General features: G+C 28.9%; 1 protein-coding gene across 4 annotated transcripts in view; it reads right to left on the reverse strand.

Annotated features, from left to right (window-relative positions):
* The window catches only part of LOC136076705 (NACHT, LRR and PYD domains-containing protein 1 homolog), a 71,568-nt gene that overhangs the window by 28,818 nt on the left and 29,867 nt on the right, over nt 1-12,883 (reverse strand). For 3 of the 4 annotated variants that reach the window (XM_065790069.1, XM_065790067.1, XM_065790068.1), the window contains one exon: nt 5,091-6,443. In XM_065790069.1, coding sequence (XP_065646141.1) covers nt 5,091-6,339 — 1,249 coding nt within the window. In that variant the 5' untranslated portion in view covers nt 6,340-6,443. Of the gene's footprint in view, nt 1-5,090; nt 6,444-6,933; nt 7,033-12,883 lie in introns of those variants that run through there. The other variant, XM_065790070.1, reaches the window with a different exon arrangement.

The following is a 12,883-nucleotide window of genomic DNA, read 5'->3' on the forward strand; positions in this document are numbered from 1 at the left end:
AAAGTTTTTTGAAGGACTTCGATGTATCAGATTTAATTGGTTGGAAGTTTATTATTCTAATGGATTGACTCTGAGACTATAAGCAACTACTAAATAAGATAGTTTTCAACTTGACTCCAAACTTGACAATAATATCTAAGATGAGATGAGAATAATGCACAGTAAATATTCTTAAGTGCAACTTTATTGACATAATGACAAACTATTGAAAGCATACTGTTAGCTCGAGAGTTTCTTGCTTGGTTCATTAATGTGAATGTTCCATGCAAGATTACAATCAATTAATACACCAAGATATTTAATAACTCTTGAGGGATATAGCCATTTCTTATTAATTCTGATTTTATTTTCATCATTTTTACAGAGATAGTTTTTCGAAGAAAATTAGTTCAGTTTTTTTGGTGTTGAGACATAATAGTAAGGCATTTAACCAGTAACTCTACCTTTTAGATCCGAATTAACATTTTTACATAAATAACGATACGATTTGTTGATGTGCAAAAGATTTGTATTATCAGCAAACAGATGAACTGAGGAGAAGTGAACAGAGTTGATTAGGTTGTTAACGTAGATTAAAAATAAAGAGGACCTAGAACAGAACCTTGAGGAACACCACACAAAACTGATTTATTACTAGAATTGAAAACATTAATACTTACAAATTGTTTTTGATCTGAAAGATAAGATCAAAACCAGTCATTTACAAAACCGCAAATTCCATAATGTTTTAATTTAGAAATCAAAATACTATGGCTTTTGTAAATCAAAAAAAACACCACAAACGGAATATAAACCAGTATCAAGAGCTTTCCTAATTTTCTTTGCTATACTTATTAATGCATGGCAAGTAGAATGTTTTGATCGAAAACCAAATCAAAAACCATTTAAACAATTGAATGAGTTTAGAAAAGAGTACACTCTAGAATACATAAGTTTCTAAAGAAACTTAATAATGTTAGATAAAAGAGAGGTCTGTAGTTAGTGCATGAAAGTTTAGAGCCATTTTTAAATATTGGGATAACGGGAGATAATTTCAAAATATCAGGAAATGTTCCATTTATAAATGTGGCATTGAATAGTTTAGAAAGAATATTTGAAAATTCATAGTTAAAATCTATAAAAATAATTATGGGAATGCTGTTTGGACCTAATAAAATAGGGGTTAAAAAAATTAAATAAAAAAAAGGGAAAAAAGGGATCCTGTATACAGGATTGCCATTTTTAGTATTTATGAACAAAAAATTAAAATCCTTCATAAATAATTTTTAATTATCCTATTTTTATTTACGCACATTAGGACCACATTTGATGTATTTATATACAATCATGCATATGTTGTTACATTATTCTTGTTAACTTTAAAAAATTATAAAAAACAATGCTAGTCACTATTGCTTTAGTGGTTTATTAAATTTTATTAAATTAAAACAGTGTTGAATTATATGTATTATATATAAAAAAGTTGTATTGTTATTTTGTTCTTGTTAACATTAGCAAATTAAAAAGAACATCAAAAAATTAATATAAACAAAACAGTATTGATTTAATAAAATAACATTTTTTGAACAATAATTACATGATAACATGTCATTTATGTATCTAAATTATAATAATTACAAAAATAAAGTACATCTAAGCTTCTTGCTTAGATGTACTTTATTTTTGAATTTCTATAATTTAGATACATAAATGACAAAGTTTTTATATATATTGATGCACTATAAGAAAATATTATACCCTGAAGTGATATTTGAAATTTATTGTCTTCAAATTTATATAAATAGTTATAAACGCAATGCTACAGGTGGTATAGTCATGACATTTGCAACTCTAAAAATTTGGTGAAAATCAATGAACCATTCAAGCAACTGCTACTTTAGCATTGTTAATCACATAAAAATTTCACTCTGACAAAAAAGGTATCTCATTCATTTATTCAGATATTCCTTCAACTGATACCCTAGGACTACACAGCCTTGAACTACCTATTCTTCTCCCCCTAAGAAGGATCAGCCATCTTCAAGAGAAAGCAGTAAGTCTAACAGCAAAGGGGATATCGGAGGTACAAGCTATAGTTTAACAGGTGAGGTTGATAAACTATAGCTTGTACCATAATTGTTGAGGCCATAATTGCCTAGTTAAAAAGACAATGATTTATTGAGAGACCAAGGTTTTATAAAGTCATAGATGAACTTTTGATATCAAAGCTTAAACAGTGGGATTTGTTGAACAAAAACAAATCACAATTCAGAGAAAACGTATCAAAAACTTTACAACCTATTCAGTCAGAAAGCCCATTGCTTCTGTAACGTTGTGGTTGATTTTTTCAAAGCCAAGGGTATCACATGCCAAGTAAATAGCACCTATTTATAGACAGTTCATTCGGAGACTCAAAGCCGTGTTGTTTCACAACGATAACAACTGGCCGCCCATTCTGTTGGCTCCTTCTGTGCATCTCAGAGAGGACAAGACTAGTGCCAAGATGTTGATGAGTACCTTGATGTATGATGACTAGAGATCATCAAAAACATGGAAATGGCATTATTATATTATTCTACTAGAACTTTAAGGTTTTCAAACTAATTCTCAATATCTTTCGCTTCACTACAAAAGGTAAGAACTGGCTACAACAAAGTGAGTTCTCTGTGGGAAAGAGCAATGTGGAAGCTGCTGCTAGAACTCCAGAAAACACTGAAACCACCAATACTGAAAATCAATGCACATATTCATAAAAATCTTTTCCAGAACCTGTCTAAGGATAAGGTTAGAGCTTTTACCTTAGCCAAACCAGCCAAATCATAGAATCAAGATAATTATAAGGCTGAAAACTCTGTGGAAAACAGTTTATACCAGAAACTCAAAGCCAAGTTGTTTACAATGGAAACAACTGCCCTTCTGTTCTGATCGTTCATTCTACGCATCTCAAGGACAAGACTCTCGAGTGCCTTGATGTAAAAACTACAGAGGTCATCAAAGGTTCAAAATGGCATCATTTTACTGGCCCTTCAAGCTTATTGTATAATTTTCCGATTTCCTTTCCGATTTCCTTTCCTCTCTTACTGGCCCTTCAAGCTTATTGTATAATTTTCCGATTTTCTTTCCGATTTCCTTTCCTCTCTGGGACAGTAAGAACACTACCACAGAAAAAGCTGGTTATGCGACTAAGTTTTTTGAAGGCAAGAGCAAGGTTTAGTGGGAGCAGCTGATAAAATCCAAGAAAAAACTACCACCACTGCAATTCAGGTTTCATCAAAATCTTTTTCAGAAGATGAGGCTAAACTACAGAGCTAGTAACTTTGTTGAAACACAGATCAAGATTATAGAAAATGATGCCCTCAAAGAGTAATTGTATATATGATAACCACAATTATAGGTAAATACAAGATTTGGCTCTAAAATGCAAAATTAGCAGACAAATGGTCAGAACTATCAAGAAAAAGCATAAAATCAAGTCCTTCAAGATGTATAAAGCCCTTGATCACAATGCTGAAGAAAATTTAAAGGCAAAAAGTCATGCAGGAAAATTATTCAAATTATTTTGTAGAAAAAAAAAGTATAATTGTGGATCATAAAACTTATGTGAAATTAAATTTCAAAACGATTCCAGGACATCATTTTTATATGGGAGTTTCCAGGAAAAAGGCAAAGGCTAAACTTTAATATTTACTTCATAAAACTAAAAAATTCCCAAAAAAATTACGGTTTGGCAAGCCAGATGTCAATGTGGATTGAAAACATTAAATCTTGTCACTTATTCCACAATAAAAAGTGAAATTTATTTCAGGTTACTAGCTCAGTAGCTTGGCCTCATCTTCTGAAAAAGATTTTGATAAAACCTGAATTGCATTAAATTGGATTATTGCCATTGTGGAACACCCATGACAATAATGCAATCTTTTGCCTGACCCTGTCTTGTCAATACTCCAAATCTATGTTAATAATAGTATAAATTTATACCTAGAACGCACAATCCTGCAAATTGTCCCGAACTTCGTCCAATTAGGCAATTATTAAAGCCAAATAACGTAAGAAGTTTAGGCAAGCAAAACTAAGTACTGAAGTATGGATCTCAACTAGTGCAAAATCTTATGACTCCAATTAGGAGAAAAATTAAAAATTTTATTGTACTAAGGAAACTTTTTATTTAATCATTTATTTATTTTTGTTCTAGACTTAATAAGCATTCAATAAAAAAGGTAAAACATTTAGGTTGATGAAAAAAAGCAACTGGAATGACATTAGGAACCATCAGTAATCTGATTGAAAAGTACAAAATGTTTGAATTAGCATAGACAAGAAGCGACACTAAGCATACGTCAAAGAAAGTAAAAGTGTTTTTTATCCAGAAGCAGACTAAGTTACATAAATAAAGGGCTCAAAGGCTAGATTTTATTGCAATTGAACACCAATATGTGCCATTCTGGATCAAAAAAGTGACAATTTTTAAAGCAAAAGGAAGAGCTAATGATCATGCTCCTAGAAGCTTAGACTTAAATCAGTCCAGATAATACAAAAAAAATGAGTTGAATCAATGCAAAATCGACTTGCAGAAGTCTTAAAAGCTTAAGATAGTCTAACTCGATATTAAAAAGTCAAAAAATTAAATTACTTGAAGAAATATTTAATACTCAAAATTTGTTTGGATATTTAAAGGTAAAAAAATGCATAGTTTGAATGCATCGTTAAGTTTTTAGCACATAAAGTTAACTATTTTAATTTATTTAATTCTTTTAAGTTATTGAATTCTTGATTAAATTTGCATTTATAACAATCATAAATCTTTTATATCAACTTATTTTTCTTCTGAAATTACTTTTCAAAGTTTACTTTTAAAAAAAAAAAAAAATTTCATTCAGGTAATTATATCTCCTACTGTATAAGATGTGTGACACAGATGAATTTATTTATATTCTTAAACATACTAAATACAAAAGAATAGAGTCTATCATTTAGTGAAGTAAAGAAAAAACAGCTTTAAAAAAAACTTAAAGTTTATAAACTTTTGATTTTAATAAACTTATACTTTTGATAAATAGATAAACTTTATCTAAAATGACTTATAATAATGCAACTAAGTAATAAGGACTTACCAAAAATAAAAAACAAAGATAAAGATTCTTCGCAAGTTTCTTTTAATGGATTCAGGTTAACAAGAAACTTTAATAAACTACTTTGATTTTTATTGGTTAAACCACAAATCATTGATAAACAACTCTTCAGCTTTTCATTGGTTATAATCTCTTCACTACTTAAACAATTATATGCATATACAGATGCACAAAACTCCATTATTGTCAAATGTGCAAATTGATAAAGATAACCTAGATTTGTTTCAATCCTTTCAATAAATCCAAAAAAATTTTCTTCATTTCTATCAAAGTTGTCAATGATAAAAGTTTGTATATCTTCTTTGGAAAAAATTACTCTATTTTCAATAAACAATTGATATGCAATTTTACAAATGTTTAAAATATATTTTTTATTGAAATTGTTTTCCATTAACTGATAAATCAATTCATTGTTTTTGATAATGTGTTTTTGCAAAAAGTATAAAAAAATATTTGCGTACAAATCTGTCATTGTTAAAAAAGAACTTTTGCATAGATTTTTTGAATTACTAATAATCTTACACATGGAAGATAAATAAAATGGAACAGATGACATGGACTTTGCAATTGCAGATTCCTTCAAAGTTGCTTTCACAACATCTTTTTTTTCCTCTAAAACATTATTTTCTATATAATTATTTATTCCGCTTTCATTAAATCCCATAATTTGAATGTTTATCTTATCACAATGCTCTGTAGTTATACTTTGGTACTTATCAATTGCATAAACTCTACCAGCAACTACATATTTATACTTTTGAATTTCTGTTAAAGCATTAACGATTGGATAGTTACAATTTGAATTGTAATTTATTAACTCATTTAAATATTTAAACTCATCTAACCCATCAATTATAAACAGTGCAGGATGAATATTAATATCAAAATCATTTATAATATCTTCGTAGAAATAGTTTACTAATTCGTTAATGTTACCAATATTTTGACATAGATTAAGTCTCCTGCATTCCAAATAAAACACAAGTTTAACATTTTCCCAAATTAGGCCATTTGACCAATCAAGCAAACATTTTCTAAGTAACCATGTTTTCCCGATACCAGCTATTCCAGATATTAATGTTACAGATTTTTCTTTCCTAAATATTTCACTATATGGAATTGGTGTATAACGCAATTGCTTTTTCAAAAATTCTTCTCGTTCAACACTAAATACAGCATCTGTTTGAGTATTAACTGCATCAACCATACATAGATCAACAAATTTATGCATTAAATCAACATTTGCAGGTAATTTTAATGGTGGTTGAACTTCACATATTTTCCCATAATTTGTAAGATAGAAACTTTTGAGTGCTGTGCATATCTCTGATATATCTAAATACAATAACTCATCATCATCATCATCATCATCATCATCATCATCATCATCATCATCATCATCATCATCATCATCATCATCATCATCATCATCATCATCAACATTAACACTACCATCATCATTATCATCATCATCATCATCATCATCATCATCATCATCATCATCATCATCATCATCATCATCATCATCATCATCATCATCATCATCATCATCATCATCATCATCATCATCAACATTAACACTACCATCATCATCATCATCATCATCATCATCATCATCATCATCATCATCATCATCATCATCATCATCATCATCATCATCATCATCATCATCATCATCATCATCATCATCATCATCATCATCATGGTCATCGCCATCATTATCAAATATAAAAGATTAAAAGTCATTATCATGGTTAAATATGAAGAACTTTCAATATTTTAAATAACTAATTAAAGAAAAAGTTTTAAAATATTTTGTGCATACTTTTTTATTGAAAATATATGCACCAGATAAATCTGCCAAAAAGTTGTTCTTTTATATTTATAATAACCTAGACAGCCAAGTCTAAACAAAATTAAAAAAAAAAAAAGTTTAGAAAAATTTGTTTTCTATTAAAAAAACAGACTTAAATTTTAAATATTTCATTATATGTCTGAAAAACTGGAGATTTGGTAATACTAAACCATATATCATTTTGAGTGCATTTTATTATATTTAATTTGGTTAGAGTTTAGCAATTACCAAGTTTTGTAATTACTGTTTTACTTATTTTTTTAGGATTTATGCACAAGAAATGTGATGTCTAATTTTTGTTCTAATTTACAGAACTAAAATAACTTGTGAACAGTCACTGTCAAGCTAACCCAGGACACTTCTTGTAGAGTAGGAATGATAGTATCTTCACTAATGTCTTTATGTTTCTTTATATTAAAGTTTTAACTAGATGACATAGCATTAAAAACAAGTAGACCATACCATTAAGCTGATGTTTTTAACTGAGCGGTATGGTTTTTGTTGTCAACTGATTATTCATGCTATAACTAGTTAAAAAACTATTATGAAAAAATTAATTCAGTTTTCCACTTTTTTTTCACAGCACAGAAGACTTCTAGCTAAATTGCCTGATGTAGTACTACCATCTAGATCTGATAAAGCTACAAAGTCACACTTAATCCTGTAGTTTGCTAATTATTTACAGAAATTTTTTTTTCCATACTATGAAGAACTAAGGACTGTTTCAGACTCTGTCAATGAATAAACTTCAGCAAGCATGATATCGAGAAGCATGAAATCTACGAAGTAGTGTATGGGCTACTTTTACAGACAAATTAAATCCAACTATTAGACTTGTTGTTTGCTTCTGACATATTAAATCATTTGGCTTTCTAGTTAAAAAAAAGTAATCTTAAATTCCTCTTAAACTCTAAAAATATCTGTGGCATGGTTTCAATATCTTTATAACAATTATAATAACCAAACCTTCTTCTTTTATCATTTTGATAGCTGCATTAAAAAAAGTTATTATCTGGATCAGTGGATGTAAAAAATCCTGTTGTAAAAAGTTACCTTCTAAATTCTCTGTAAAAAAATCTGTGTGTGGACATTTTCAAGCTTAAGAATAAACATCAAGAATATTGTGATTTTAATAGATTCTGTAAAGGTAGAGTAAACTTTATCATATGATTTTGTAAGGTCAATTTCAAGAATTTTTCAAGATTTAAACTTTTTTCCAGTAAGGATAAATTCATGTCGCTAGATCAATATATGCATCATAGGGCGAACCCTATGTTACATGTTCAAGAACAAGATTTTTGAAGTTTTTAATTTAAAGGTGATAAACGTTCATAATAAGGTAAATCAATTAGAACATTTCCACATAAAAGCTAATGCATGTTTTTATTTAAATACTAATAGCTTATACCCATTCTCAAAATAGTCTGTGTCAAGGAACTAATCTCTTATGCCAAATCTATTTTTTTAATAATTCATTATATACTGGCCTAAATAAAAGCAATTTTTATAACAAATTTATATTAACCACTGCATATTATTAGTGGTAAATATAACTTAATCACTATTAATACAAATTGGTAATTTATGGGTCAACCATAATTTACACAATGCAATTTTTAACTTTTGCCACCACTTCCCTTGTCACAACATTGTAACTCCATAGTAACAAGTCCCAATCGAGTGAATAAAAAAACAAAACAACTAACCTCTTCCCCCCTCATCCCATCTCCTTCCCCCCAGAGTGTTGTGTAATTTATAGACAACCCCTTAACCACTATACATTATAAGGAGAGAGTGGTCTGAACAGGTTTCATGTCATTGACACAATTTAAAATTGAACCGACCACAAAAACTAAATTAGTATGATCTGAAAAATACTTTGAGGTTTAAAACATAAAATACTCCCTCCATCCGGAAATATAGTATACATTTTAGCGATTTTTGTTGTCCGGAAATATGGTATACATTTGCGAAAAAATAAAATAAATCAAAATGTACATGACAAGTATATTATATTAACTTTATTTGAAACATTTTAATTAAATAAGAATGATTTTTTTCACTAGAAATTTGATTTGGCTTTATTGTGCGCTTCTTTGGAACATACATATTTTTCTAGCAGTCCACCTTCGTGACGAAGTTTTTCTTTACTTAAATGAAGTATTTTATAGCAATTTCCTCCACCTGCTAACATAATTAACTCCATACATGCTTGCAATGTTGTAAAAACGTTATCAAGAGTATTTGCTTCTAAGTGATGAATTGCAGCGGTATTAAATTTATTTGTCTCAAGAAACACTGATGTTTGAGCATTAAGTTTTTAATTAAGAATGATATTGCTTACGCCAAATATTTCAGGTTATATTGTAATGAATATTTAATATAACAATGTAATGACAGTTGCAATTTACTTTTATAATCACGATAATCTACAATTTTTGTTGAAATGTATACCATATTTCCGGACGGAGGGAGAAATTTATTTTTTATAAATTCATTTTTAGTGGACTTGAAATATTTTACAATTTGTTGTTTACTAAAAATTTTGTATTTAAGAGACTTATATTAAACTGAATTATATTGTAAATAAGAATAACAACTGCAGGAACAGGATCATCATGATCACCCTGCTACTGGTACCATGTAACCAAGTACTACCTGTCTCATGCCCTGCTGTCTTTTAGGGTTTATTTATTAAAGCAAAGGTTAAGAGAAATATACACTTACTTAAAAATTTCCCTGTCTTGGAGTAAAAACTAGAGATAGTGTCTCGATAAAAATACTCATTTTGGGCAGGTATTAACTGCATCCAGCTAAAATTTCTCTGCCTTGGGGCTCTTGGTTGAGTAAAGGCTAGAAATGGTCTCAATAAAAATACGTATTATATGCAGATCCAGCTACTTAACTGCATCCAGTTCTTGTCTTGTAGAAGGCCTCCAGGCAAAGACTATAAAGGTAAATATTCTATCGGTGAGCCTTGAAGCCCTTCTTTATCTATTAGGTTGGCTTGGATGTAAACATGTGTTACAATGTTTCCCCTCTTTGATTGTGACTCTTCCTGTTAACTCTTAATGAAGATACAGCTCTAAAACTCAGCTTAATGGCTCTGAGGCTGGCTGTTAGTAAAGTTTCCCGAACTCTGTGATAGCTCTCAGAGAGGCTGATTCCATCTACAGCAGTAAAATATCAGAATATTAACAGTGCCATGTTTTGTATGGATAGTGCCTCAGTTAATGCTTTTGGTGTGCATTAACTAGGCCACATAAGGAGAGCTAAGTCATAACTTTGGGTTAATTAGCAGGACTGAAAAAGTGCTCAATGCTCTTGCTCTATCTATGTTAAGTTGCCAAGTTGTCTGTGTGAATGAGTCAAATTCTCTTTATACTTAAATTATGCCAGTAACCCAAAATATTATTCATAAAAAATCATCCTCACCACCTTACTGTTTCAATACAACTTTCACAAATAATCTTGGTCTTTGAAGTAACTTTCCATCACCCAAATCATTCCTCTTACAAAATTTGCCAGACTTGTTTGGTTTTGGTCAGATTAATTTAAATTTAGGTTTTCTTCTTCGGATTTCAGCATTGATGGGTACAATCCTTTGATTTGCAAAGACTCCAATCGTTGCATGCTTTAGTCGGGAATTTACTTACCTATCAATTCACCAATTCGATAAATATTAGGTTTGAAACCTCCGATCATTCTTTTATTTGCTTCCAATTAACACCTCTTCACTCTAACACCTTTTCCTTGGTTCTTTAACGCTCTCCAACTTTTCAAGACTTTTTTATGATTATAGCTTTTAGATGTAGTTTCTTATAAAATTGTCTTTTATCTTTATCCCTCTGCCAATATTGTTGTTATTGTTTACTTTAATGCTCATCAAACTAAATGGCATGACTCTAACACCACTAACAACCTTGCTGGCACAACACCCCATAACTTCTTCATTTCTCAATCTCTCACTCAGATAGTTAACTTAGTGACTCTGCTTCCAGAAAACCCTAATAACTTACCTTTACTCCTTGATTTCTATTTTTTCTCTAACCCTAGCCTCTGTTCAGTGCCTCCATTTTTGGTTGTTAAAATTTCAATAATTTCTTATGTACCTAAGAAAAGTCATATTGTTATCAGCATTTAATAGTAAAGTTCTTACTGACCAAATGAAAAATCACATATTATTCTGGATTACAACAAATATATTGGTTGGAAAAGGAAAAATCCAATCAACTTTAAATTGAGATTTCTATAAAACTACAAATGCTTTTTATTTCTTTTACTTTTTTTAATTAAACGTTACTTCCTTATCTATAATTTAGATCTTTTAAGATATTTTTAAGATTACTTAGAGTCTCAAAGAGTTTAATGAATTAGTAGATATATACCTGTATAACAATGTAGACTTAAGCTCCAAGTTGGAAATCGAGCTAAAGGCCACCTAAGATAAACAGCTATGACAATACAAATCTGGCATATGGCATGGAACAATGAAATACAAAGATCACATTAGATTATCAGTTATATTTTTATGACATGTGTTGCAGAGAGATTTAAACGCCATATTCTTTAGAAAAAAATATATATATATGTACATGCAGTATTAACTAGTTAGAGTGACTAAAGTGTGAAATAGAGATAAAAAAAAAAAAAAAAAGCCAAGTAAAAGACTAAATTTGAAAACTTAAAACTTGGGTAACCGTTGGCATGAAAAAACGAAAATTATTTTCATAACAATATAAAGAAATAAGAACAATGATAGAAAAAAGTGATTAACACTAAAGGTAACTAAAAGATAACAGTTAAAAAATTAAACAATCAAAATAACTAAACTTTGACAAACCACGAACTAATATTAAAAGTAACTATAACAACAAAAAATATAAAAAAACTAATAATATAAAGTAACATACTATATTAATAATACAACTACTGTTAACTGCTACAAATAATAATATTATTATTAAAGACACTAAAACAATAATAAAATAATAATAAATATTTTTATAAGAATATAATATTAAAAATATATGAAATAAATAAAAAAAATAAGTATCAAATGAGGACTAAAAATAAATACAATTAAATATAAATAATATAATGCAAGAAAACAAATAATAATACAATGATTGAAAAATAATAACTAGGGTAGGGTGGGGTAATGTGGGTCTATGGGGTAATCTGGAACTAATTCATATTTATTTGTTATATTGATAATGGCTTTAGGTATAAAGTTGAAATTTTTACCACATTGTTATAACATATTAGGCCAATTAATTTTAAAATATAACCTAGCTATGCAGTTAGAAACGGCACTTTTTTAGCTAAAATGCTAGATACATAAACAAAGTCATTATTTTCTCCGTTTTTAAACTTCAGAGAAAATATATTCAAATAAGGCATAAACGTATGAAAAATGGTTATTTTGAAAGTAAAGTTTCTATATTTTAAGGATAGTATACCTGTAAGACACACATGGTTTGTTTAAAATTTGAAATTTAATCAGGTGGGGTAAAGTGGGTCTATGTATGTAAAATATTATGATATGAATTATATTATTGAAGTTGTTGTTAGTAACATTATAAACCTTTTAGTTTTATCAGACCTGACTATTTTGGTGTTAATAATTCTTTAGAACTATTAAACACTTATGTTTGAAGTTTATATCTTTGAAGTTTATATTAAGAAACGTGTATTTATTTGTATGAAACAATACCTAGGTCAAACAAAATATTATATATGACCTTTATGGTGCTAAAATATTTTTTTGGTGATATATTGTGATTTATGCTAATTTATTTCACTAAAAGTTTAACAGATTTTTCATAAATATTACTTTAGAAAGTATTTAAAAAATGCCAAGATTAAAAAATAAAATCCAAGTACAATGCTGATAGTTTGGAAAGAGCAATGTTAATAT

Source organism: Hydra vulgaris, chromosome 02, assembly GCF_038396675.1.
Source record: "Hydra vulgaris chromosome 02, alternate assembly HydraT2T_AEP".
Classification (NCBI taxonomy): domain Eukaryota; kingdom Metazoa; phylum Cnidaria; class Hydrozoa; order Anthoathecata; family Hydridae; genus Hydra; species Hydra vulgaris.